At 37.6% G+C, this 24,398-nt stretch overlaps 4 protein-coding genes across 9 annotated transcripts; all 4 read right to left on the bottom strand.

Annotated features, from left to right (window-relative positions):
- Positions 1–222: 222 nt before the first annotated feature.
- Positions 223–4,403, bottom strand: LOC113690019 (probable amino acid permease 7). 4 transcript variants are annotated; one of them, XM_072051533.1, is made up of 8 exons: positions 3,751–4,403; positions 3,412–3,549; positions 2,653–2,889; positions 2,269–2,362; positions 1,702–1,916; positions 1,409–1,542; positions 1,095–1,322; positions 223–774 (listed from the first exon to the last, which is right to left on the bottom strand). In XM_072051533.1, exons 2-8 carry the CDS (start codon positions 3,530–3,532, stop codon positions 373–375), a joined length of 1,431 nt encoding a protein of 476 aa, XP_071907634.1. In that variant the 5' UTR covers positions 3,533–3,549; positions 3,751–4,403; the 3' UTR covers positions 223–372. The 4 variants fall into 4 exon arrangements, with proteins under 4 accessions (XP_071907634.1, XP_027063644.1, XP_027063645.1 ...); XM_027207843.2 differs by having other exon boundaries at positions 3,792–4,403; XM_027207844.2 differs by lacking the exon at positions 3,751–4,403 and adding an exon at positions 3,040–3,327 and having other exon boundaries at positions 3,412–3,744.
- A 1,659-nt stretch (positions 4,404–6,062) lies between these two features.
- LOC113690025 (probable amino acid permease 7) lies at positions 6,063–9,642 on the bottom strand. 2 transcript variants are annotated; one of them, XM_027207850.2, is made up of 7 exons: positions 9,391–9,642; positions 9,172–9,270; positions 8,109–8,202; positions 7,358–7,572; positions 7,115–7,248; positions 6,807–7,034; positions 6,063–6,622 (listed from the first exon to the last, which is right to left on the bottom strand). In XM_027207850.2, exons 1-7 carry the CDS (start codon positions 9,503–9,505, stop codon positions 6,224–6,226), a joined length of 1,284 nt encoding a protein of 427 aa, XP_027063651.1. In that variant the 5' UTR covers positions 9,506–9,642; the 3' UTR covers positions 6,063–6,223. The 2 variants fall into 2 exon arrangements, with proteins under 2 accessions (XP_027063651.1, XP_027063650.1); XM_027207849.2 differs by having other exon boundaries at positions 9,019–9,270; positions 9,391–9,639.
- Positions 9,643–12,224: 2,582 nt separating this feature from the next.
- LOC113690692 (probable amino acid permease 7) lies at positions 12,225–17,595 on the bottom strand. 2 transcript variants are annotated; one of them, XM_072051530.1, is made up of 8 exons: positions 17,426–17,595; positions 15,508–15,688; positions 15,100–15,336; positions 14,538–14,631; positions 13,907–14,124; positions 13,685–13,818; positions 13,350–13,577; positions 12,225–13,240 (listed from the first exon to the last, which is right to left on the bottom strand). In XM_072051530.1, the coding sequence occupies exons 2-8, from the start codon at positions 15,575–15,577 to the stop codon at positions 12,842–12,844; spliced, it is 1,380 nt and encodes a 459-aa protein (XP_071907631.1). In that variant the 5' UTR covers positions 15,578–15,688; positions 17,426–17,595; the 3' UTR covers positions 12,225–12,841. The 2 variants fall into 2 exon arrangements, with proteins under 2 accessions (XP_071907631.1, XP_027064493.1); XM_027208692.2 differs by lacking the exon at positions 17,426–17,595 and having other exon boundaries at positions 15,508–16,099.
- A 2,002-nt stretch (positions 17,596–19,597) lies between these two features.
- Positions 19,598–24,398, bottom strand: LOC113688967 (probable galactinol--sucrose galactosyltransferase 1). The gene is made up of 13 exons (XM_027206800.2): positions 23,823–24,398; positions 23,239–23,489; positions 22,990–23,080; positions 22,673–22,721; positions 22,494–22,585; positions 22,298–22,405; positions 22,069–22,203; positions 21,578–21,988; positions 21,317–21,458; positions 21,131–21,198; positions 20,893–21,027; positions 20,593–20,810; positions 19,598–20,513 (listed from the first exon to the last, which is right to left on the bottom strand). Exons 1-13 carry the CDS (start codon positions 24,011–24,013, stop codon positions 20,149–20,151), a joined length of 2,256 nt encoding a protein of 751 aa, XP_027062601.1. The 5' UTR covers positions 24,014–24,398; the 3' UTR covers positions 19,598–20,148.

The following is a 24,398-nucleotide window of genomic DNA, read 5'->3' as shown; positions in this document are numbered from 1 at the left end:
ACTACAGGCGAATGAGCAAAATAACAGGAATGAAAAGAATTTTATATGCTGGAGAGCAAATAATTTTATAACTCAAACATCACAACTCTCTCAATAACAAAAGTTGGACAGGAGATTATTTGCCCAAATATATTTATTTACATCACCATTATAATTTTCAGTACACATTTTTATCTTCTCAATTATCTTTTTATCTCACATACATCACATCACAAAAAATAATACAGTAAAAATATCTCAAATAATTTACAATCCAAACACGACTTTGAGACAAATTCAAATCTAGGTATCAAATAACAAATCAACTTCTAAAACTATTAAAATTCTAATTAGCTTGGCTTAATTTTTTTTTTTTTTTGGTCAACAATATTACTACCTCAACCTTGCACTTATAAGGGCTTTGACAGAGCCAATAAACGCAAACACTATCACCACAAGGCACATAATACTATAGGTTCGAAGAATAACAGCTTTGGGTGTCCATGATTCTATATTTTTTTGCATTATGTACATCTCAACCGGGAAATACACGACAATGGGCCAAAAGTTAATGGCTCCAGCCACTCCCACAACTTCGTTAAAGTAAGGGAAGATCGCTGCAATTGCTGTAATGCATATGACGTATGTCGTACGGAAACAGATCCTGAGGACATTCAGTCGCAGTGCTGGCATTGCAGGGAGTTTGAAGCTATAGTTATCATGCACAATTCCACTCCCGGGAAATTGCCTGGCTAATCTTCTTTCAACAGTACCGAATAGTGACTGACTGAATATCTGAAGAAGCAAAAGCTCTTGAGCAGTTGTAGTATTAAGAATTTATCATGACTAAGAGCAAACAGACAAACAACAAAAAAGGGGAAGGCACATCTCATTTGCAGCAACTTGCTGAATGTTTTTTTTATTAAGAAGTTTTATGAGTTAATTTTATCACGTACTGAGGTGACATTCATACTAGTGAAAAAGCGAATGAAGCATGTGAAGCATACTCTTAATATGAATTGATATTCAACGTGAAGTGACTCCAAACATATACCAGTTGTACAAGAAATCCTAGAGTGGCAAACAGAATTGTTAACAGAGAGTGGTGCTGGTACCTGATATCCTCCAACGAGATGAAGAACAATGCAAGCATTAGCGAAATCTATAAGCCAATACGGCTCATAGAAACCAAATCCTGTCAAAAGATTTCCTGGAGTAGAATTCCCAAAAGCTGCATACCCAAACCCTCCACAGCAAAGGTAAAAAAAGGTTGTAATGCAGACCGCACTAATAGATGCCTTTTTCATTGTGGCCTTCTCTGATGGAGGTGATTTTAAAGTGTCCTGAAAGAAGTTTCATATATGTACCCGTATTACCATAATAATTCTTTCAAGCAAATTATCTCCACATGGTAGTTAAGTGTCTGCACCTGTATCTCCAGAAAATAAAGAGAGAAGGGAAAGGCAAAAGCAATGTCCCCAAGTGCTTGAGAAACCAACCATATTTTTTCAGCAGCAGTAGAAGTAGGAACGCCTCCTATGCTGCCTTTTACTTCTCCATTCTCTGCAATTCTAAGTTAAGAAAGTCAATTTTCTTTGGGGGCTTCATCTCCTGTAGCCGTTCGGTTAAGATGCTAGAAAGAAACTTTATAATTTATTATTTCCTCGTTTCCTCAGACAATAATATTATGGCGATGAATGAAGTAGCACGTTCAGGATGTACCTATTATTTTGGCTAAGCCAAGTCCAGAACCAATCAAAGAGTATGTGAAGGACATGATGGCTGCAACAGCAGAAAGCCACTTCATATTTCGGAATTCAGGTATCTGTGATACTAAAATTTGGATCACCCCAAATAAAAGCATGTAAGTAGAAGTCTTGTAATCACAGGAAGCTTCATGTCCTTGGTTATGGTAACAGTTTGATTTCAGAATTGCCCTGCATCAATTGAAAGAATGCTCATATGACAGTCATCAGTCTTTACTAGACTAAAAGCTCTTGTCTGGGCATGACCGAAGAACAATTTAGAGATCATCCAAATGCTCCTGTACTGCACTGCTTAGGTGCTTTATGGTTTAGCGTAACAAATTGTCCTATTGATCATGATAGGCCAGGACAATTGTCAAGTAAAACTCATGGTGTGTGACGATTCTAATTATAAAGACACTGAAAATCTGCTGTGCATTCTCTATTAAAGTGGTTCTAACAAATCAAAAAAAAAAAAAGTGAGAATCATCAAGCCAGATGGATTTTCTATTTAAAGGAATTATTGATGGATGTGATGAAATACCTGATGCTTATAGCAGCTGTTATTGTATAGACAATTCCAACCTTGATGAAATTTATAACAACTACTACTCCACAAATCCTTCCATTCATTTTCCCTGAGATACAAGTGGAGCATGCACTTTTATTACTACTAACTTCACTTTATTTTCAAGTTAAAAAAAAAACAACAACAACAACAACAAGAGTCAGTTCGTCATGAGACTATGTCGAACCTCATCATGCAAGAAGTCGAAGAATCCTGTTTAATGCAGGAAAGAACGAAACCAATCGCAGAAGAATCCAAAATTTACTATAATCATAAAAACGTGAAAATTGGCAAAAAATTAGAAGTACACAGCAGACGGTAGTGTTTTTGGGCTCCATGACAACCCAGTGGACTTCTTACCTAAAATCCTTTGAACAGCGTCAAGGAAGGAGGCATTTCTGTTTGGACCAATCTCAGGATCAGGAGATTTATAGCAATTTCGGAGAAGAGATGCCGAAATGAAGGTGACCGATGCAAAACAGAGCATCGTCAGAGGACCTGCGATCCACCCTAGTCTCGACATGCTCCATGCTAGTGACAGTACCCCTGACCCTATTACTCCTGTTATTATATGCGCCAAAGCAGTCCATACATTTCCTGAATTGTTGGAGTTGTTAACACACATTTGTCAGCTGGGCATAGGAATAGCCCGGATGAACAAAATTCGGGGATTTTTAAAATAAAAAAAAACATATATTACATATTTATCTTTCAGGAAAATTATATGAAGATGAAGATGAGAATGACCTTGACTTGGGCAAAGTAAGTCAACAAAGAAGGGCGACAATAGGATTTCCACTAAAAAGATTCCTTTTTCTTTTTTTTTTTGGGTTCCACAAGTATATCATGCCAATTATATGTGGATGAAAGGTAAAGTGCTTAAAAACAGGATGGGCCTGAAAACCACTGCATCGTGATCTAAAGATGGAAATGCTATGGATGGTCCAGATTTTGGTGATGCCACAAATTGTCACTAGCAAAATAAATGAAATGGAAGGATGCCACTGTTTTGTTGTCCCAGAAGATCCTTATTACCTGATCATCATTAAAAATAAGGCTTCGATTACATGAAAAGGGAAGAGAAGAGAAAAGACGGAGATAAGAAAGAGATGGGGTTACCGTTTTTCATTGCGGGAACGAGAGGGGTCCCTTTCGATTCAGTACAGGATTCTGCTGATGCCGAAGAGAAGTTTGAGTCTAAGAGGGAAGCTTTTATGCCACCATCTTCTCCTCCTCCCATAATTCTGTAATTGAGGCCTGTAAATGCAAAGATTCTACCGAATATCAGATCCTCGATGAATATATTTCTCCTTATTGTTGGACAATTAATAAGGTGCTGCTTATTCTACTCCCATCATACTACCAAATCCTCTGTATCTGTGATGCTCCATTATTGGAGTTGAGTTTATTTAGAAAAATGCTCCACAAATTGAATAATCAAACAAAGTAGCAACTAACACAACAAGGGTTGGTGGTCCTTTATTTAGTGCTTGTCCCACCTCAGACAGCGTAGAGATGGAATCCGCAGCCATCCATCCGGTGAGATCTGACCTCACTCCACCACATTGATATGGTTAGTTCCTAATAAGTAACATATATTGGCTCTTTTTTAATAAACTGTTTTTGGAGTGTTTTTCAAAAATTTTACTGTAATTATGTATATGAAAAAATTTTATTATAGATATTTTTTAGATTTTTTTAGAAATATTTTTAAAATATATTTAGGGGCATTTTTATAATTTATAACTTTTTTGAGTTTTTTTTAAATGTTACACCACCACCTGCTTCCTACTCCTTCTCCTCCCTCTTTTCTCTCCCTTCTCTCCCCTTCCCTCCTTTTCCCCAACCCCCAAAACCCTTTCCCACTCGCGGGTGGTAGCTACAACTCTAGCCACCACTCTAGTCGCGGCTTTCTTGGTAGCTACCAGAAGATCGTGACTAAGAAAGTCGCGACTAGAAGCCCATGAGTCGCGGCTTGTGACCATGAAGATCACGATCAGGAAAGTTGCGGTCAATGGAGGGAATGAGGAATTGGGAGGCAGGGAAAGGGAAGAGAGAAGGGAGAAGGAGAGAGAAAGAGAGAGACAATAGAGATGAGGAAGGGTCGTGGGTGTGGGGGTGGTGGTGGTGGTGGTGATGGTGTATTGTTTTTAATATATATTTAGAATTATTTTTGATATATTATATGGATATGGTGTTTTTGAAATTGTTTTTATTTGTGTATTATTGTAACATTAAATCGATTTGTTTGGATAGTAAACTTATTCCAAATAATATTTCGCTTGCATCATAAATGCATTTTTCAACCCACATTTTTATATTCTCAACCCACATTTTTATCTCACATACATTATATCACAAAAAGTGCTACAGTAATTATTCCAAATAATATTACAAATAATACTCTATCCAAACAAATATTATATATGAAAAACTTGGATTGCGTTTGGAAGACAAGTTTTTTGCCAAGTTTGTCTGTTTCAAGTTTTTTAAAAACTTTAACTACAGTAATCTCAAAAAACTTTTCAAAGTTTTTAAACTATACATTTCAAAATATTAAAAAAAAAAACACACTTCAAAAATTTTTTTAAAAACTTTTACAGTAAGTTACAGTAAAATTTTAAAAAAACTCACTTGTCAAACGGGGTGTTTTTCAAAAGTTGAGAGAAGTCCAAACAGAGCCAGCTTGCCCACCAATCACACTGTAATTTTTTCCTCCTCCTTCTTTTGGCCTTTTTGGCAGTTCTAGCTCCTCTTTTGAAAGCGCTCAAAATAATCCACTCAAGTTCCAATTTTGGCACAATTAGATCCTAATTGTTTCTTGAAGCGTGTCATTTTAGGATATGTTAATCCTCAATGCAACTAATTGGGCATCTTTACTTATTCAAATGGTGAGTTGTGAATGTAGTACAATTCAGTATCAGCTTATGGAATAGTTAAGCTGCGACCTGTTTTCATTTGTCTCTAATTTGATTGACTTAGGAAGACAATGGACTCCATGTGCCAAAGTAGAAGTTTAGGTTACCAAATTGACTCTAAATTTACAAATTTCTCCATTTTCTTCCTTCTTACGTGCAAACTTTCTTCCCTTTATTTGGAAGTCATGAAATTCGTGCATTTTTGTACCAATAGAAACAAGGGAATTCTAGCAACGTCTTGTGGAACTAAACTCTTGTTCAGGCTGGAAATTTCCATTCAAACCAAAGACCAAAAGAGTCTGTCCAGAGTCGTTATGGGTTATTATCAACGTAGAGGAAAAGAGTTTTTTGGCGTGCAAAAAATGAAAAAGCCAGCCCCACCACAAGCGTGTCAAAAGCGGAATTGGAATCGTAAATTCCACTGTTAAGTACTAGTATGACTTTATGTGTTTTGGCTTTTGATATAAATTTGATTTGCAAGTGAGATGAGTTTCTTTTTTTTTTTTTTTTTTTTTATCAACACAGGGTGTCCGGATCAATCTTTACGGGGCCCGACTAATCCCCTGCGCCTGAAGTACCGCGCCCCCAAGTGAGATGGGGTTTCATTGTATTAAAAACTAATAAATTCGATACCTAAATTATTAGTGAAAAATAAAAGAGGACAGTATCTAATTAACACTTCAAATTTGCCCATAGTAGTTTTCAAAATAATTAATGTCTGTATGGTTAACTTTGATAATTATTCATGTCTTCATACTTAGTTACCAATTAAACTTTAAATTAATTAATTTATTTATTTATTTGAAGTAGAGGAGAGGTGGAGTTTTAAGAATCGAAAACGGAGAAAAGAAATTGAAATCCAAAACCTCTACCATCACAAAATTAATCGCCTCTTGAATATATCGTCACAACGTATGTGCGACAACAATCAATCAAGCTATCAAACTTACAAATGAACCAAAGGTGTGGACCTTTTTAGTAGGAGTAGTATATATTAGTAGTGTGGTATGCTTTCAGCTTAGTTTAGCACTTATGAGCCCTTGCACTGACCCGATCAAGCCGACTATTGAAATGACCAAGCACAAGCAGCTGAAAGCCTCGAGAACAATCCATTTTCTGGTCCAAGCGCCAATATTTCTTCGCACGATGTACATTTCCACGGGGAAGTAAATGCCCAGAGGCCAAAAGTTCAAGGCTCCCAGCAATCCCAAGACTTGATTGAAGTAAGGAAATAGCATTGCTATTCCAGTGACGGATGCCACATACACCGTTCGGAACCATAGCCGGAAGATATTCAACTGAAAAGCCGGCAAACATGGGAGCCTCACATCCAAATTGTTCGCACTTGCACTGTCTGGGAATTTTGTGTTGAACCATTTTTCAACTAGTGCAAATATAGGTTGGCTGTATACCTGAAGAAGATTGACAGGGCCAACGCACGGAATAAAAAATTTCACAGACATGTTTGTGGAGGACAAAGTTTGCCGAGAAAATTGAAACATTTAATCCGGCCCACAAAATAATGCAACAAGTTCGTAAAAAATACTTTATTGCAAGCGTCAGGGAGGTCAACGACGCAATCTGGTGAATGTATACCTGAAACCCTCCAACGAGGTGCAAAATAATGCAAGCGTTCGCGAAGTCAACAAGCCAATACGGCTCGTAGAAGCCAAATCCTGTCAAGAGGTTTCCTGGCGTTTTGTCTCCAAATGCTGCATATCCAAAGCATCCGCAAGAGAGATAGAAGAAAGCGGTAATGATGATCGAAGCCGTTGAGGCCCTTTTCATCGTCTGGCTTTCAGGTGGGGGTGACTTCAAAGTGTCCTGAATGCAAATAATTTGAACCCTTATGTATATATAAAAAAAAGGTTTTCTGGGGCAGCTTACAAGTTCTGAAATCCCACCTGTATCTCCAGAACAATCACTGAATAGGGATAGGCAAAAGCTACGTCTCCAAGCGCCTGAAAAACTGACCATAACTTTTCCGCCAGGCTATCAGCTGGAACTCCACTAATGCTGCCCAAGAACCTCCCGTTTTCTGCAATATAAGTTTAGTTTTCCATGAGACGATGCATGGTAGTAACTGTTTCTACATTCCAGAGGACACTGGAAGGAAAAAGAGAATATTCGGTTTCACTGATTAATACCAATAACTTTTGCGAGGCCAAGTGCTAATCCAATGAAAGCATAGCAGGAGGACATTACAGCGGCAATGACAGACAGCCATGTCATGTTATGGAAATTTGGTATCTGAGACATTACAATTTGAACCGCCCCAAACATTAGCATGAAAGTAGAATTATCATGCCCGCAGTTGGCATGGTGCCCTTCTCTGTGGTAGCAGTTTGACTTCTGTATTGCACTGCAACATTTTTTTTTTTTTTTTTTTTTTTTTGTTCCAAGTAGAAAAATAGCAGCAGCAAACGTTGTATTAGTCCAACCTGGCTCAAAAAATTAAATATGTAGCCCACGAAGAAAGATTCTAATTTTTAAAGAGCCGAGGAGGCCTTAGTATTATGGCCAAAGTTACGACTCGAGGATGAGGTCCAAAGATTCTAATTAAAGATTCTAATTAAAGAGATTCTAATTAAATAGTAGGGGAGGATGGGGTCCATCCTCCCCTACTATTTTAAAAAAAAAAAAAGAAGATTCTAATTAAAGAGTGAAAATAGCCACACAAAAAAAAAGTTCAGGGTCAGAATGCAAGTTTTTTTTTTTTTTTTTTTTTTACACAAAATGTCCTTTCGGGCAAAGTATAATCAGTTCTCTTCAATTTGAATTTCATGTATAAACTGAGAGAGCAACAAAACCAAATCATTATATACTGAATGAGAAAAGGTCCAAAGATTTACGTTGACTTCTAGTTGTAGACTAGAGCATATAAGTGGGTGTACCTACCTAACACTTTCAGTTGCCGTGATGGTATATGCAATACCAGTGCCACATAAACTCTCTACCGCGAAAAGTACACATATCCGTCGTCTCTTCTCTCCTGAATCACATTTCGATCCACCCACTTAAAACTTGAGTTAGTAATTAGTCTAATCAATCTTTGATTTAAGGGCCTAGAAACAGATATATTTAAACTTCATAGCAAAATATTCTACGTCAAATAGTACGAGGAAGCCATAAGACGGAATCCTTAAAAAAAAACTTCATTCATCATGTCATGCTCGTACCTACGCTACGCACCATGCAACTATTAGCAACTCTTTGCTCTTCTAACTCTTTGACTTTTTTTTTCCCCGTACATAAAACACATGCATTTTTCTAGTAATATACTCATTCTGCGGCGGGTTGTTTTGTACTCGATCGTGTCAAATAAATGTTAGGTCACTGGTTTTTGGTATATGGAAGTTGGAACGACTGACTAGTATACATTGCCTTTAACAGTCGGCAGGCTACACAGTACTACACACTCCCAATATATATATTTTTGGAAATGCCCTGAACAAAATACACAGCAAAGCAAAGATTCATGGTGGCTTTTGGGGTGTACAACGTGTAACGTAGAAGCAATTCCAAGATTAATACATACAAGCGTCATATTTATTCTTATACATAATGCAATCTACATGGAAAAGAAATACGGTAATTAGTTGTCAACGAGATCAGAATCCCACTAGTGAAAATAAAAATCAAGAAAGCGACCCCTTCAATATATAATTCGTATTATTATAACTTTTCTGTCTCCATATATTTAGGAGGCAAATGGGGAAATCATGCTGCCATCTCGATCAGGAGTAAGCATGTACGAAAAAGAGTAGTATTATGACGATTAATGCTGCTGAAATATTAGTAGTTTTACCCAAGTAGAATTTGACGGCTTCAGTGAGGGAAGGAATTCTGATAGGACGACCAAATTCAGCATCAGCATCAGGGGAGGTGGGGGTGTAGCAGTCACAGAGGAAGAGGGTGGAAAGAAGGGTGATGAGAGCAAAGATGATGATGGAGAGCGGACCTGCAATCCATCCCAGCTGGGCTGTGCTCCATGCAAGAGACAGCACTCCTGCCCCTATTACTCCCGTTATTATGTGCGCCGTTGCAGTCCATAGCGTCCCTTCAGTTCATTCCACGCCCACAAATATTCAGTATTATATTTTCATCATCCAAATATATTGATTTACCAACCAGTCAACTTTCTTTTTCATCTCTTATCATCATCAACCACAAATATTACCTGTTCTTTTAGAGAGTTCCCGAGAGCTATCGACATCGGATGAATCAGAATCTGTAAGGAGACATGCTGTCTCTTGATGCTCTCCTTGTGCTCCATCTGCAGTAGTAATAACCATATGGCCAGCCTAGAGCCGAGACCGAGAGGATGGTGGACGTGCGCTTGGATTAGTTTTCTTTCCTTGGGCCACGCGGACTGAAAAAGCCATGTGCAATCTGCAGCTTTTCAAAAGCTCATTTTTATAGGTGCCCCAACATATTCATAAAAATAAAATAAAATTTTCTCTAAAAAAAAATAAAATAAAGAGTAGGTTGTAAATTGTGGAGTGAGACGTAAGCCAAGGTCCTTTTCTTGTTTACGACGTTCGTTTAATTTTCGTCCAGTCTCTAATAATGGAGCAATTGTTTATTGGGACTGGGGAGAGGCTTCGCACGAACACGGAATATCACCTTGTTTGGATTAATGTTAAGTTTTTTTTTTAAAAAAAAAGAGTTAAAAAGAATAATAATAAAATAAAGGTGTCATTTAAGTTGCAACTTGTGCAAGAAGGGAAAAAACTGTGAATTGATGAAGTAAGGATTTGATTGAAGAATTATCTTTATAAAATTTGATAATCTAACGGCATATTTGATTACTCTATTTAATGCTAGAAATAAGTTTATTAAGATTTTTTTTTTAATTCTACGTGTTTGACAACATAAATGTCTATCATTTAATACACACTGCTGGGTAATTTGTGTTTAACATCTAAATGAAAATTTTCCCTAAACTTCAATGACTTGATGTTTTCAACACCAAAATTTTTAAGTTCCAGAATTCAGAGTTCAAACTTCAAGTGTAATAAACAAACGGTACGTATATATATTGGATTTGCTCAGGCACACCATGCGGAGACGCAATACAACAACTAGCGTGCGAAATTAAGCTATTTCTTATGCCTTTTTTTTTTTTTTTTGTCGCAACAAAAATATTCTTATAATCTAATCTAGCATAATTTAGAGGAATTGGGGAAGAGAATTCGACGTGAATACAGACTCTATCGAAGAAGGTCAATTAAGACCACACCACATATAGTGACAAATTGATGGGAGACATGGTTGAATCCTTTGACGTTGTGGCATTTCTTACACCATCTGTGAAATTAGGTTATTTGATTTTGTTAATTCATGGAGTACGAAATTCACATTGAACCAGTGGTGGGTCTGATTATTCAACGCGTACCTACCATTTTACGTTTGACGATTTGAATTTTGTTTGATTTGTCAGTTGCAATTATGAATGGATATAACCACAACTGTACCCCCTCTCCCGCAATCCCAAGCTAATCAAGGTTCAAGTACGATAGTAAATAAGTCTAATCAAAACGAACACCGTAATCTTAAAACTTGTTTGATTATTTTAATAAATTTTGTTCAAGTTTGATTTATTTTTTTTTGTTGAATTGAATTTAAAAGAGTTTTTATCAAGTTAAACTCAAGTAATTTTTATATATAAAATTCAGTTTTATACTAATCGAACCAAGCTTGAGTCGAACTTGAAAATTTATCAAACATAAAATGCTATTCAAGATTGATTGGATTAGTTGATGAATCAAATTCTAATGAATTCAATTGGCATGTCAAATAATTTGATTTATTAGTTAAATTTGGGTCAGACAAAATAAATACTAGATAAATAGATCCAGGCTGGGCTTGGAGCTGTCTCGCCTTTGGGATTACGGTCAAATATCGTCATCAAATGGCAAATGCTACGTCTTGGGCCGGTGGTGGGGGAAGGGTTGATGTCAACCAGAGGAGCGCTAGACTTGGGCTTCAACCGTTGTCAATCCCGTGAATTTCTCGTAGAATAGAATCCACTATGTTCTGTACACAAAGCCCAAACCTAAAGATGTTCACACTTGACAGGCAGTGTGATGAAGCTCGGAACTTAACTTGGTGGGAACGTACTACAATGCGATAGACGTAGCAGCGTACATGAACATGATTGAATAGGTGTTCCCAATTCAAATATTAGGCTTTTTTAATTTTGTACGTCCTACCATTAACTTCTATCTTACGTGATAAACCTGAACTTTCTCTTATTGTCCAAGATATTTAAGGTTTTTAATTTTTTTTAAAAAAATTATATATTTATCAAATAATATACAATGCTCAAACTACTACTATAGTACGAATATATTATTATTTTACCTCTTACAGTCAAGTCACCGGACTCAATTTTTCATTTTTGGTTATAAACACTCGGTCCATTTGATTCAATGTAAAATATTTTCAACGGAAAATGTCTTCCATGGAAAATTTTATCGAAGAAAATAATTAGGCCATGTTTGGATTGCTTGTTTCCATCGAAAAATATTGTCGTTTTCCGTGATCACATTTCCCTATCACCTTTTTCCCTCACATATATCAAATCGCTACAGTAATTTTTCCATGAAAAATGACGAAAAATGCAATCAAAACACAACCTATGTTTTTTCTTATGTTTGGGAGTAGATGGATACTACAAATCTTTAGTGGGCTATTGCACAAGTGGTGAGTTTTGTTCTGAATCTTAACACTAGTGGAGAAGCCTGAATGGATAGTCTTATGACTTATACCTGGGCATGGAAAATAACTTCAGTTCATTTAGATGGAAAGTCATTTTACACAATCTGATGTAAAATATTTTCGGTAGGAAAAAATTTTCCCAAAGCAATAACCCAACCAAACAATAGAGAATCAGGAAAATATTTTCTGGAAAATATTTTCCTTCCAAACAAACATACCCTCGATGTCACTCTTTTTTTTTTTTTTTGGTTTAATTTCAAATTTACCCTTATAATTCACTCAATACGCATATTCAACTAATACTCAAATCAATTATAGCATTACTGATAGCAAAAAATTATCTCAAATCAATACCCAAGCTCTCCTTTACAAATCCTACTCAACTTGACTAGGCATTTCTTCCTTTATCCTTCTACTAACATCACTTAAATCTCAAATCCTAATATTGCCCAACTAGTTATATATTACTTGGACTTTAATTGCTATTAGGATAAAATGACTGAAATGTAAACTACAAAGTCCACAAGGAACCCACTCCATCTCCTTCATTCCAATCTTTTGCACGACAGATTATATGTCTCTTGCGATGACTTCTTCACCTTTCCGTCGTTGGATCTTCTCAACTTGGTCAATAAATTTTATTGATCGGACGCACATCAGACATCGAGTGTGCATTTGATCACTCGTTGTAATAATAATAAATCGTTGAATAATGAATGACACAGCTAACTAATAATCATTGTTCATTTTTTTTTTTGGGTCAGATAATCTACCCTTCTCTGTGCACTGCTACTAAAGATTAATATGAATAAAGAATATTTAAAGTTTGGGAAAAAATTAAAAAGAAACAGATAAAAATGGCATGTTTTCTCTGCAACTATGCACCAGTATTTCGGTGTAAACTTTTCTCATCTAAACCTAGCCCTTATCAGTCCTTCAACTGAGCCGATTAAGCCCACCACTGAAATAACCAAGCAAACGAGGCTAAAAGCCTCAAGAAGAAGCCATTTTCTTGTCCAAGCGCCAATGCTTTTCTGCACCATGTAGATTTCCACGGGGAAGTATATGCCCAGAGACCAAAAGTTCAAGGCCCCCAACACCCCCAGTACTTGGTTGAAGTAAGGGAATAGCATTGCAATTCCAGTTACAGAAACCACATATGCTGTTCTGAAAACGAGCCTAAATATATTAAACTCCAATCTGGAACACAGAGGGAGCTTCAACTCTAAATTCCTTCCTAGTCCGCTATCTGGGTACTTAGCAGCAAACCATCTTTCCACCATTGCAAAGATTACTTGGCTGTATATCTGGATTGGGATATACGGACGGAGAGAATCAAAACCATCATGTTAGAACAGTGACGGAACAAGATTCTTGGTACCTATATATTTGAATCTAAAAGACCAAAAAATTTACCTGATATCCCCCGACGAGGTGCAGTATAATGCAAGCATTGGCGAAGTCGACAAGCCAATAAGGTTCATAGAAGCCAAATCCAGTCAAGAGGTTTCCTGGGGTTTTGTCTCCAAAGGCTGCATATCCAAAGCATCCACAGCATAGGTAAAAGATGGTGGTGGTGACGATTGAAATCCTGGAGGCCTTTTTCATTGTCTGGTCTTCAGATGGAGCTGACTTCAAGGTGTCCTGAATGCAAACAAAAATCCCTCCAATCTTTAGGGCCGTCAAAAAGTTTTTTGGTACTACTGGAAAAAAAAACTATGGAAATCATGAACGAAGTCTGGAATTCTCACCTGTATCTCCAGAAGAATAACTGAATAGGGATAGGCAAAAGCTATGTCCGCAATTCCCTGAAACACTAACCATGACTTTTCTGCTCCGCTGTTTGCTGAAACTCCAGAAATGCTGCCCTTGACCATTCCATTTCCTGCAGAAATTTTTGTTGAGAGTAGTATATACCAAGATAGTCTGAAGTTTTACTCGCGAAAGGTGCACGTGAAAAGAGAGCGTATTACCAATGACTTTTGCCAGGCCAAGTGCCATTCCAATGAAAGCATAGGTGAAGGACATAACAGCAGCAACAACAGACAGCCATGCCATGTTATGGAAATCTGGTATCTGAGACACCACAATCTGAACACCCCCAAAGATTAGCATAAGCATATTAGTATTGATACGTCCACAACTACTATCGTGCCCTTCTTTGTGATAACAGTTGGATTTCTCTATTGCACTGCAGAAATTGTCGAAATAGAACAAGAACATCAGGAAAGATTCTGTATCAGGGAGGTATGACCGGAACTCGTATACAAAGTCTCCAGTTTAGAATAAGAATGAAGAAGGAAATAGTAGCAATATTAAGCATGATCGCATAGTAGGATCACCGACTGGTTTAATTAGCTTGCTTCATTTTTCCAATGGCTATTTATGAAGCAGAAAGTGCCATTTGTGTGTAAAAGTTTTTAGAAGAAGAAGTTCTTATGCAAAAACTTCTTCAGAGTTATTCAAATTTAGAACTTTTTCATCTTATGGTAAAGTACACAAGTACCTCTTAAGATCAATAAGAAAAATCCCCAATAGATTTTAAGTCAAACAGCATAGCAGCTGTTTGCAGAATCAAAAAAGTGGGAGAGCTTGTAAGTGCACCTAACACTTTGGGTTACCGTAATGGTATATGCAACAGCAGTGCCATATAGGCTCTCCAGCACAAAAAGTGCACATATCTTCTGTCTCTTCTCTCCTGAAATTGATTTCAATCTGTCAAATATTTACCAGCTAATTCTTCTGAACTTGTGAATTACCATAAGTAAATGACACGAGCAAGCTATTAGATTTTTTTAACCAAAAGATTGAACAGTACACATTTATTGAAACTTAATACGTCTTTGTGCAGCTTAACTGCGTCCATATTCCCTAAATTGATGTGTCACGGGACTCTTAACGGACAGACAGTAACAAATACAGAGATTCCTTTAGTATCTTCAGCAATAAAAGGACACTAAAAAGGGATCCCGAAAATCATTCCACTAATCCTAGTCATCCAATGAAAGTTTGTTCCTTCAATGTACAGGAAAATTAAGAGAAACATTAATTACTAAATTCCTACTAAAAAGAATGATAAACGGCACCTCCTTTCTCATTCTACTGGTTCTGGAAACATCATCAAGGGACCAAGGCCAATGTTAAACATCATCAAGTGACTACTTACCCAAGAAGAATTTGACCGCTCCGGTGAGGGAAGGGTGCCTAATTGGACCCTTCTCGGGATCAGGAGTCAAGTAGCACTCGCAGAGGATGAGAGTGGAAAAAAGGGTGATGAGTGCAAAGAATATCATGGACAATGGACCTGCAATCCAGCCTAGCTGGGCAGTGCTCCATGCAAGTGACAAGACACCTGCCCCTATCACACCGGTTATTACATGTGCTGTTGCAGTCCATACTGTCCCTGCAAATGCGTTGTGAAACAACAAAGTCAGTAGACAGGGGGGTGGGAAGTGGGAGCAGTGAGATTCAGGACTCTCATTCTAGACGAGGAAGAAACAGCTTCAAACATCAGGCTACATGACTGAGTCAAAAAAGAACTGAAGAACTTAGACAGGAGATCATCATCATTTACCTGTTCTTTTGGAGGGTTCCTGATCAGGAACTGCAGATTGTTCAACCTCGAAAGGTTCTGAGTTGGTCATGAGAAATGCTGCTGTTTCTTCGTAGTAGCCCTCTGTGTCATCCCTATTAATAATACCAGTGGCTCCTACTCTCTTTAGGGGAATGTCATTTTTCAAGTCTCTGTCCTCTGGCTGCAAATGGCCATCAGATTTCAATCCAGAGATCTCCAAATATCGCATCTTTGGAAGAATGCGTTGACAAAACTGTCCTTTTCTCTATTTTTCCTTCGTTTAGTATCCTATTCTATATATTATCCTGTTGGTGAACCTCGCTTTCTTTCTTTCTTTCTTTCTTTCAAACTCTGAGAGCTAATGGTTAGGACCGCAGTCCCGACATGACCATTTTCACCAACTTGTTCTAAGATCTGGCACTTTCTGCTTTGCAGTAATTTCACTACTATGTACGGGTTAATAGGGGGTTCAAAGCTTTTTTTCCCCCCGAAAACTCTCCACACACTGTTGAGATCTATGTTTGCCTAACTTTGATTTAAGATCTAGATTTAACCAACCATCTATGAGTTTGACTTTTAATAATACAAGTCGTGAAAGGAAGGCTCAATGCTACAGGGAAAAAGAAGCCAACAACATTTTATTAATTTTCGAAACAAATACAGCTGAATTGATTCATTAACAATAATCTTGCTTAGATATGCTTTTAACAATTTGCAGAACTGAGGTTTAAGCAGCAGTAGCCATGCAAGATTTTCGAAACCAAGTTGTTGGAGAATTGCGAATTCATATGTACCATATACTTGCTTGCTGACGATGACTAAACTGAAATAGATTGCCAAACGAGTGAACTATAATCCATAAGATGATTAGAATAGAGCCTCGTGTAACAATAATGCATCTTCTTAATTCATCAAATAATACTTGTCAGTAAAAGTTTTTTTGCTCTGCCAAATGCTACTCCCAATTTGTTTGATCCTCCAAAATTAGCTTGTAACCAGCCAGAGCGTCTCGTCTCATTATTGTCGTCTAAATTATTGATCTTTTGGACTCGAGCGTTGCTGCATAAGTAAACACTCGTCTCGTCTGAGTCCACGGTAATTGGCAGTCCTAAATTGCAGCTAAAAAGAAAGATCTTTTAGCACTCGCAAACCAAGAACCCACAACTGGGGCACGTAATTGACTAGTGGCAGTTTTGTGCAAATCAATTCTCTCACAGTCGTTGAATCTGACATATTTTTATTGCATTAGTCAGTCAGTTGCTATATTCGCTGCTGCATTTGCGACTTTTCTCATTCGTCCGGACGACTCAGAAACTGGCATGGCTCCCTTTGTTTTGGACTCTTTTTTCAAGTGTCGTGTCGTCTGGACGCCAAACGGATGCGATTGGGGGACCGGTGGCTGGCGGGGGGTTTGTTTCATTGACCAGCAATGGAAGAAGAAATGGAGAGGATAAAAAGGAAAAACGAAAAACGGAGCGAATCCTCACCACTTGATATATGCGTATGCGTGCCAAGTGTTCTGTTCCTTTCTTTGTCTGATTATGGCGTACTAGTACTAGTATTAAAATGAAGGAACCGTCGTGTCTTTTGGTAGTATTTCATAGCTATGTATGTCCAAGACAAGAAGAATCCAGACAATAAAAAAAGATGAAAGTTTCAACTATAAATAATATGTTAGCCAGAAAAATTAAATTTCAGAACTACTTATATCTTGATGAAAAGGTAGATGTAAATGCCTATAGGAACTTTTCGACCCAAAAAAAGAGAGACAAGAAAAGGACCCACGACCCAAAGGAGTAGTACCACTGACTGAAAGAGTAAAAATGCAAATAATAATTGAAGAACAATGACAACGGCCAGTAGAAACTGCTGCTATGACAAAAAAAAAAAAATAATGTAAGATGAACAGTAGTTTTACCTGGTACTATTGAACATGGACGAAGGAAGGGCAGCAGGCTGGCTGATGAGTGATGATGGATGTCAGGTCACTGCACTAGCTGTCCGTGTATCCTTTGCGTATCAGTCCGTGACCAATTAAGTACGTTTAATTTGGCTGTCGTCTGCTGTATTTCTGCAATTTTGTTATGAAAACCAAAAAGCATGTTCAATTCAAAAAAGACTTGCACGCATAAACTAGTTATGAAGATGGCTCATTTGACGCATCCTGACAATGCCCTAAAAAGATTCCCGGCATATTATTTAGAGGTGGCAAAAAAAGTCCAAAATCCAATAACTCACCCAATCCGCCCATTAGTTTTAGAGGATGGGTTGGGTCAATTGGGTTATGGGTTTTATTGGGTTGGGTAAGAACAACCCAACTTATGCCTTGGGCTGGTTGGGTTTTTAATTTGGGTACCCAATACCCAACTTGTTTAAAAGTAATTCAAAATAATAAATACAAGATTTAATACACATATGCCCAACTATTTACATTTGGACATGTGTTAATAATTCATTAATTAATTTGTATTCAAAATTCTCATATATATATTTTTTCAATCATTTTTAAATTTTTATTTAAAATAAAAAAGAAATTTGAAATAAAAACTCATGCTTATTTTACTTTTATAACAGTAGTTAAACTTGCTCAACTTCTATAATAATTTATAATGCCTTTTAAAAGTATGTTGTTTTCCTCCTCTTTTTTTTTCTTTTGGTAAAAATGTCAATAGTTCATGAATTCTCCTCTCATTTATTTCTTAAAAATTTTGGGATTTTCCTTAATAATTTTTTGGGAACCAATACTAGTACTTTTTACAAGTATATAATATTTTCTGCTTTATATTAGAACTGTCGTAATTCTAAAATATTAATATGACCATAGCATCATGTATGATCCTAGATGATTCTAGTTAATTAGGCGATGAATTATCTAATTGTATCAAATCAATAAAAAAATACCTTCTAATATATATTAGATGTATATAGATCATGATATTAACTTCGAATCAATATAGTTGGCTATCATTTGTTTAAGTATTTTTTTTTAAAAATTTTGTGTAAAGGAAAAGTGGTTATGGAAAAGTGAAGGATCCAATGGAGACACAAGGAAACAAGAAAAGGGAGAATCCACTTCGAATCCAGATTACTACACTAGCTAAACAAATTCCGACACAAAATCCTGTTTTCTAACAAGTGTGTGCACAAGTAAGTAAACTTAATGGAAGAGGCAATTTCGACAAAATTAATTGAATCAATGGGTAAAGTTAGGGCTCAATTTGCAGAATCTCGTCGAATCAAAATTTTTGAGAATATAAGGACGAAGTACTAACTTATTTTCTATAATTTCAAAATTATTATACAACAAATTATACGTCTCTTGCTTACATTTTCAAGTATAATATAATCTAGCATTCAATAATTTATATACATAGAATATTACAAGTTACAATAAAACAGATATGAATAGTAAAAGTGTTAATAAGTTATGACAAAAATAAGTTTCAATCAATTAGTAATATTAAAAAAAGTACAAAGTAAACAATTTTTTTAGCTAGTATATTTAAATGTATAATTTATTATCTAAAATTCACAATACAAGCAATATAAAGTATTATTCTATTTATGATGTGTTTCCAAGGAACTTAAGAAGTGTGTGTGTGTGAAAATATATTTATATATGTGAAAAAAAAATTTGTGTGTTAAAATGTATGTGAAAAAGTTTATGTATTAAAATGTATTAATTAATTTGTTGGGTCATATTTGGGTCATGGGTTTGAGATAATCCAATATGACCCAACCCAAAATCAACCCAATCTAAAATTGGGCGAGTTGGATATAACCCATTTAAGTGAAAATTCAATATTAACCCGCCCAAAACCTGCCCAACCCGTCCAATTGCCAGGAGGTTAAGAGCGTACAGGTAATAAAGATGTTGAGGTTAGCAAAGTTGAAGTTGGCATGATTCAACTTGCGTATTACAATGGATCAAGAAAAGTACTACTCATTCAACCGTCGCCACAAACGATTGCTTGGTCTGACCAAAAAAAAAAAAAAAAAAAAAACAATTGCTTGTTGATTTGTTCCTTCAGATTTTAGCACGTTAGCATCGAGTCCAAGAATTCAACAAGAAAATATTTGGGCCTGCAAGTGAAGCTGGTGGATCAATAATATATATTGCACAAACCCAATGGAAAAGCTACAAGAAGCAAAGTCAAAAGTTGCTACGAAGCTAAGTCCCATCATGCCCAAAAGCGGACGTCCACCCACTATGATTCCTGCTGCTTCTGCTAAGATCCGGGTCGTGCCCCATGACATAAGTTTTGCTGTAGATGACATAAGATGATCAAGTCCAAGGAATTACTCTATTATATATTTTCGTTATGGAATTCTCTCTGTTTCTTGGATCCTATTTATCCCGTAACTTTTTTTTGCGTTAGAAGATCGTAACAGAGAAGGATATCTTTGTCTCGTTCATAAGGTGAAATGGTTAAAAATCTAAGGAGTGTGAAGCAAAAGATTCTTCTGACGGGTTTGGGCGACATATAGAGCCTATGCAATCCAATCCAATCCAAAACCATCCGCTGATTTTTGGACATGCCATCTTTTACCGTTGTTCAGAATAGCGATACCATTGCAAAGAAATAGTAGTGTTGAAGGAGGTTTACAGAGAGCAAACTCCATTCTAAATTAATGGGTTGTTTAGAGTTCAATGTTGATGGTCCAGAGGTACAGCGCTCTCTCTGGAACTGGGAGATCGAGGGTTACCAATCCAGAGGCTTCTTCAAAATGAAACTGGACTTCCTCTGCGTCAACTGTGATTCTTTTGGGTCTCACTGATGAATAGGCTCCAAAAGCACCACATCCCCGTGCTTTGACGCATATGTTCTTTCCATAACCTACTTCTTTGACCGCTCCACCTGAATTGAACATCCTGATGAGGCCTATAGGAGCGAATCGAGAACCATTTGATGTTTCCTTGACAGGAACAACCGTGAAAACCTCGTACTCCCGTGCCATCAGTGTAATTGGCAGAGCGGCATTGCTTGGAAGGTAGACCAGATTTCCTGCAGCAGATAACAAAGCAAATTAAAGAAAAATTCAACTAAGCCTTTGATGAATGAAAAAGGCAGTTCGTCATTTGACCATGAATATGAGAATAGACAACAGCATCGCCTCTCCATCCATCAGGAGCAATTCTTGGTAAGTAGTCGACATCATTAGCCCGAACGGTTCCAGTTATTGTATCCGGTCGTTCGTCGTGAATGAGGTTTCTCTTTCCAATTCTACACCATCCAGCCCCTTGACAGTTGAACACTCCAATCACTCCATTCAAATCATTGAGATTCCAAATCTTCAGTAAACTGCAAATGCGTCACAAGGCGTTATTAGCGATTACAACAACTTCAAAAATGAAGGGAAGCAGCAAACAAAGCAAAACTCAACCTTTTTCCGTCTCTAGCAGGATCTGAAAACAAGCAATCCCTCGTCGGCCTTCCTGGAAGTTTGGCCCTCAGGATGGATCCATCAGGAAGCACGAGCTTCCTCAAGAGATTGAAGTCATGCTGCCCGGGCTTGTCACTGAATATTATAAAGAATCGTTCGACGTCAGAGCGTGTCACCACGTTAATAATTTTGTAGCGTAGCATCAATCATATATTAGATTAGAGGAGTAGCACGCCACCTGACGTAAATAGCACAACCTCCAACTGCCCGTGCTGCTCCATGGTATTCAGCCATTGGGTGCAAGCTCTAAATTGTAGTAGTAGTAGTAGTATGACAAATGAAGTTCAGCAATCGAAGTTACAGAAATCTGAGAAAAATTCAAGCTATCCTAACCGAGATGGGACTTCTGTAATCAAAGGCTTACGTGAAACATATCCCAATCTGGCTGCATGAACTCGCCCAGGAAGACGGTGTTATAAGCAACTGATGCTATGTGAATTGTGTGGGAGGCAGGATCGCTTGGCCAAAAATCATCTGATGCTCTAACTACTGCACTTCTCTTGGCACTACAAGCATCAAAAATAATCTCATATCAGATCATTGTCTCCCCTTTGCGTCGCGTCAGACTTAGTGAAGTACTGCAAGTAGCCAAAGTCAAAAATGGGAAATGGAAGATTACTTTTACCTGTACAAACCGTCTGTGTTGTGACTCATACAAGAAATAATTCCATTATCGGGAAAATTCCGAGAAATTGAAGCCTCTAATGCTTGATGGTACTTCCTTGCTAGTCTGATTCTTCCACCATGGCCTGCTCCAAGGGTTTCGAGGATGTTCTGAACATCAACTTTAACCCCATCGATGCCAGCGGAGGCGAGATATGAGTGCAGCTCATTATAAAAGTTGAACACTTTCTCAGGGTTCACAAGGCCTAGCCCATTTTTGGTAATGCAATCCAGAGCATCACAGGCTTCATTTGATTGAAACCCTGGAGAGGAAATCGGATAAGCCATCTGAGAGTCATAGTGATCCATCTCAGTGACACCAGGCCTCACACCACCCCAATACCCAGTGATTGCATGCCAGACGTAAGCATACCTACAAGGGCATCATGGTACCTGAGTTAACAAGTGCCTATGAAGTAAAGTACAGAGGGGACAGAACGAAAGACTTCATACTTCAGAGCATATGCATCTTTAATTTCTGTGACGAGATGGCGAAGTCCCATGGCAGGATCTTCCGATCTGTGACCCTCCTTGCCATTCTTTTGGAATTTGTGGTTCTCTTTGATATGAGTTAGCCTATTTGCAAAACTGAAGAGAGAAACAGGAATTGCAAATATTCAGCTTGGTTGATTGAATCTCGCAAACTTACTAATAAAATACGGTTTTCACTTTGAGCACTCACTTAGCCGCATTGTCAGCTTTGAATTCAAAGCTAGTAGGATCCATCCCAACAGATTGCCATCCATCGTCAATGATAATAAACTTTGGGGGAATCCCACCTTTCTCCAAACTGCAAGAAAATGCTGTTGATCATCAACATGTCATACTAAGTCCATTTGCAGCAGATTAGATGTCTAGATTGGTTTTTGTTAAGATACCTCTCTAAACCTTGCTTCACTCCCTCTGAAGTAACATCAGTGTAGAAAGCATCCCACGTACACCACCCAAACCAATTTAACATGTCCGGCATCTGATGACGAAAGGAACATACTAAGGAGAAGCACCAAATAGCAAACAGCATCATAATACTCCTTGACAATAGATGTTATGTTAATACCTTCTTCCTATCACGATGAGAAAAAGTCTGTAGGTGTCTCTCCACACTCCTATACACGTATATTCACCAAGAAGTCGGTTAGAATTTCTGGACAGACATGCAGCTATGGCTTAGAAGTTAGATCTACATATGTTCCCAAACTTCAGTTTTTAGCAGAAACAAGCAGAACAAGATTTATGCCCAGATTCTAGACCATAACTTGAGAACAGAAAAAACCAGTCTGCCAAACGAAACTTTAGAGCAAGATATCGAGTGATATCTCTGTGGAAGAATCAGCAAACGCAATAATAGAACAACACAAGGATGGTAGAGCATACTTGACTGCATTAGTGATAACATCAAATGGGTCTGATCCAGCAGCCACGAAAACTAAATGGCTTCCCTCAAATTCTTGGACAGCAGGATCACCTGAATTTAGTGCAAAGTTAGAACCCCGAATATTAAAAAAAAATTTGAAAAAAGGGGGAGAAAAGTTAGCATTACATTATTTGCTTTCAAGATACAAACGACTACAAAACAGTAGGAAACAAAGATTTCTGGGAGGTAATCCAGTGCAAAGTCCATACCGCTTTCTAAGCTGATCTCCAACTCATCGTTGGCATTCCCCTGAAGAACAGCCCTGAAATCACCTTCTAGAATAGGCAAGAAAACAACGTATGTTGCGGACTGGCCACCACCATCTTCACCAAAATGGGAACCCTCTTGACCCTCAACAATCAAGAATTGCGTCTCAAATGGTATGTCTTGGCCAGATGTCCCCATTCTCTGAGTCATCCACCACATCTTAAACCGGAAAACACACATGAAACGCAACCCCCTGTAAGACAAACCACCCAAACATCACTACATAGCAGCATCACATGCAAATAAAATTTTTATACGAGATTCACGCCTCCCCTTTCACCCAAAAACCTAAATAAATCAAGGTTCACCTCGTTGAACCAGAACTAAGAATCCCACGAAAAAAAATGAAGGAAAGCGAGCAAGAAACATGATAGGAAAAAAAATTCAATTTGTAATGACACTGGCGCCTTATCCCGTGAGTGACCAATCATTCTGTGCATTGTGAGTGATGTGTGATATTATGATAAAAAGTGATTTTTCCAAGAATTTGCTCATTAATGATTAGTAAAAAAATTGGAGAACATACTGGAGTTTGCCAACAGGGAAGACGCTACGGCTAGCTTTGTGATCGGATTGAATGCCAATAAAAGCGCCATTGATGAAGCTCTCACCGGTTGCCGGTGTCACAATGACATTGTCATGAATATCACTGAGAATGCAGATCCCCAGCACATTCAACTTCCCATCAGCCACGCTTATTCCAGCCCCTACGGTCATTTTCTAAGCTTCCTCTTAAGCTAAAATGAACAAGTACTACTTCAAAAAAAAAAAATTCAGACACAAAAAAAAAGGCTGAAGCAAAATCAAAGTCTCACCACTCTACAAAAACCAAATATACGAAAAAAAGAAGCAAATCTAGAGCGAAAACGTAGTATCAGAGTAGCAGTATCAACTAAGAATGTAGATTTGATTGTCCCAGTCAAATACTGGGATTGCTTATTCATGTCAATATTGCTGGAGGGTATTTATAGTAACAAAGCATTAGATTCTGTGGGAATAATCCATATGGGTGCTGACAGGAGATCTGTGTACTCTTCCGTAGGTAGCCCCGTGATCCTGTGCAAACCCCACTGGTCTCATTTGGCGTCATCTCACACTTTTA

Source organism: Coffea arabica, chromosome 5c, assembly GCF_036785885.1.
Source record: "Coffea arabica cultivar ET-39 chromosome 5c, Coffea Arabica ET-39 HiFi, whole genome shotgun sequence".
NCBI lineage: Eukaryota > Viridiplantae > Streptophyta > Magnoliopsida > Gentianales > Rubiaceae > Coffea > Coffea arabica.
This window is presented reverse-complemented; position numbering and strand designations above follow the sequence as displayed.

Excerpts from the sequence above, each read along its gene's own strand:
- LOC113690019 (XM_072051531.1), bottom strand. The coding sequence starts at position 3,683 with ATGGAGCATCACAGATACAGAGGATTTG. Across the intron at positions 3,550-3,655 it reads TCACAGATACAGAGGATTTG|GCCTCAATTACAGAATTATG; the intron begins GTAGTATGATGG and ends TTGCATTTACAG. Across the intron at positions 1,543-1,701 it reads TGGCTTAGCCAAAATAATAG|AGAATGGAGAAGTAAAAGGC; the intron begins GTACATCCTGAA and ends TTAGAATTGCAG.
- LOC113690025 (XM_027207849.2), bottom strand. The coding sequence starts at position 9,505 with ATGGTTATTACTACTGCAGATGGAGCACAAGGAGAGCATCAAGAGACA. Across the intron at positions 9,271-9,390 it reads GGAACTCTCTAAAAGAACAG|GGACGCTATGGACTGCAACG; the intron begins GTAATATTTGTG and ends AATGAACTGAAG. Across the intron at positions 7,573-8,108 it reads ACGGCAACTGAAAGTGTTAG|TGCAATACAGAAGTCAAACT; the intron begins GTAGGTACACCC and ends AAAATGTTGCAG.
- LOC113690692 (XM_027208692.2), bottom strand. The coding sequence starts at position 15,736 with ATGCGATATTTGGAGATCTCTGGATTGAAATCTGATGGCCATTTGCAG. Across the intron at positions 13,819-13,906 it reads TGGCCTGGCAAAAGTCATTG|GAAATGGAATGGTCAAGGGC; the intron begins GTAATACGCTCT and ends AAATTTCTGCAG. Across the intron at positions 13,578-13,684 it reads TTATTCTTCTGGAGATACAG|GACACCTTGAAGTCAGCTCC; the intron begins GTGAGAATTCCA and ends GTTTGCATTCAG.
- LOC113688967 (XM_027206800.2), bottom strand. The coding sequence starts at position 24,013 with ATGACCGTAGGGGCTGGAATAAGCGTGGCTGATGGGAAGTTGAATGTG. Across the intron at positions 22,406-22,493 it reads GTGAAGCAAGGTTTAGAGAG|TTTGGAGAAAGGTGGGATTC; the intron begins GTATCTTAACAA and ends ATTTTCTTGCAG. Across the intron at positions 22,204-22,297 it reads AAAGCTGACAATGCGGCTAA|TTTTGCAAATAGGCTAACTC; the intron begins GTGAGTGCTCAA and ends TTCTCTCTTCAG.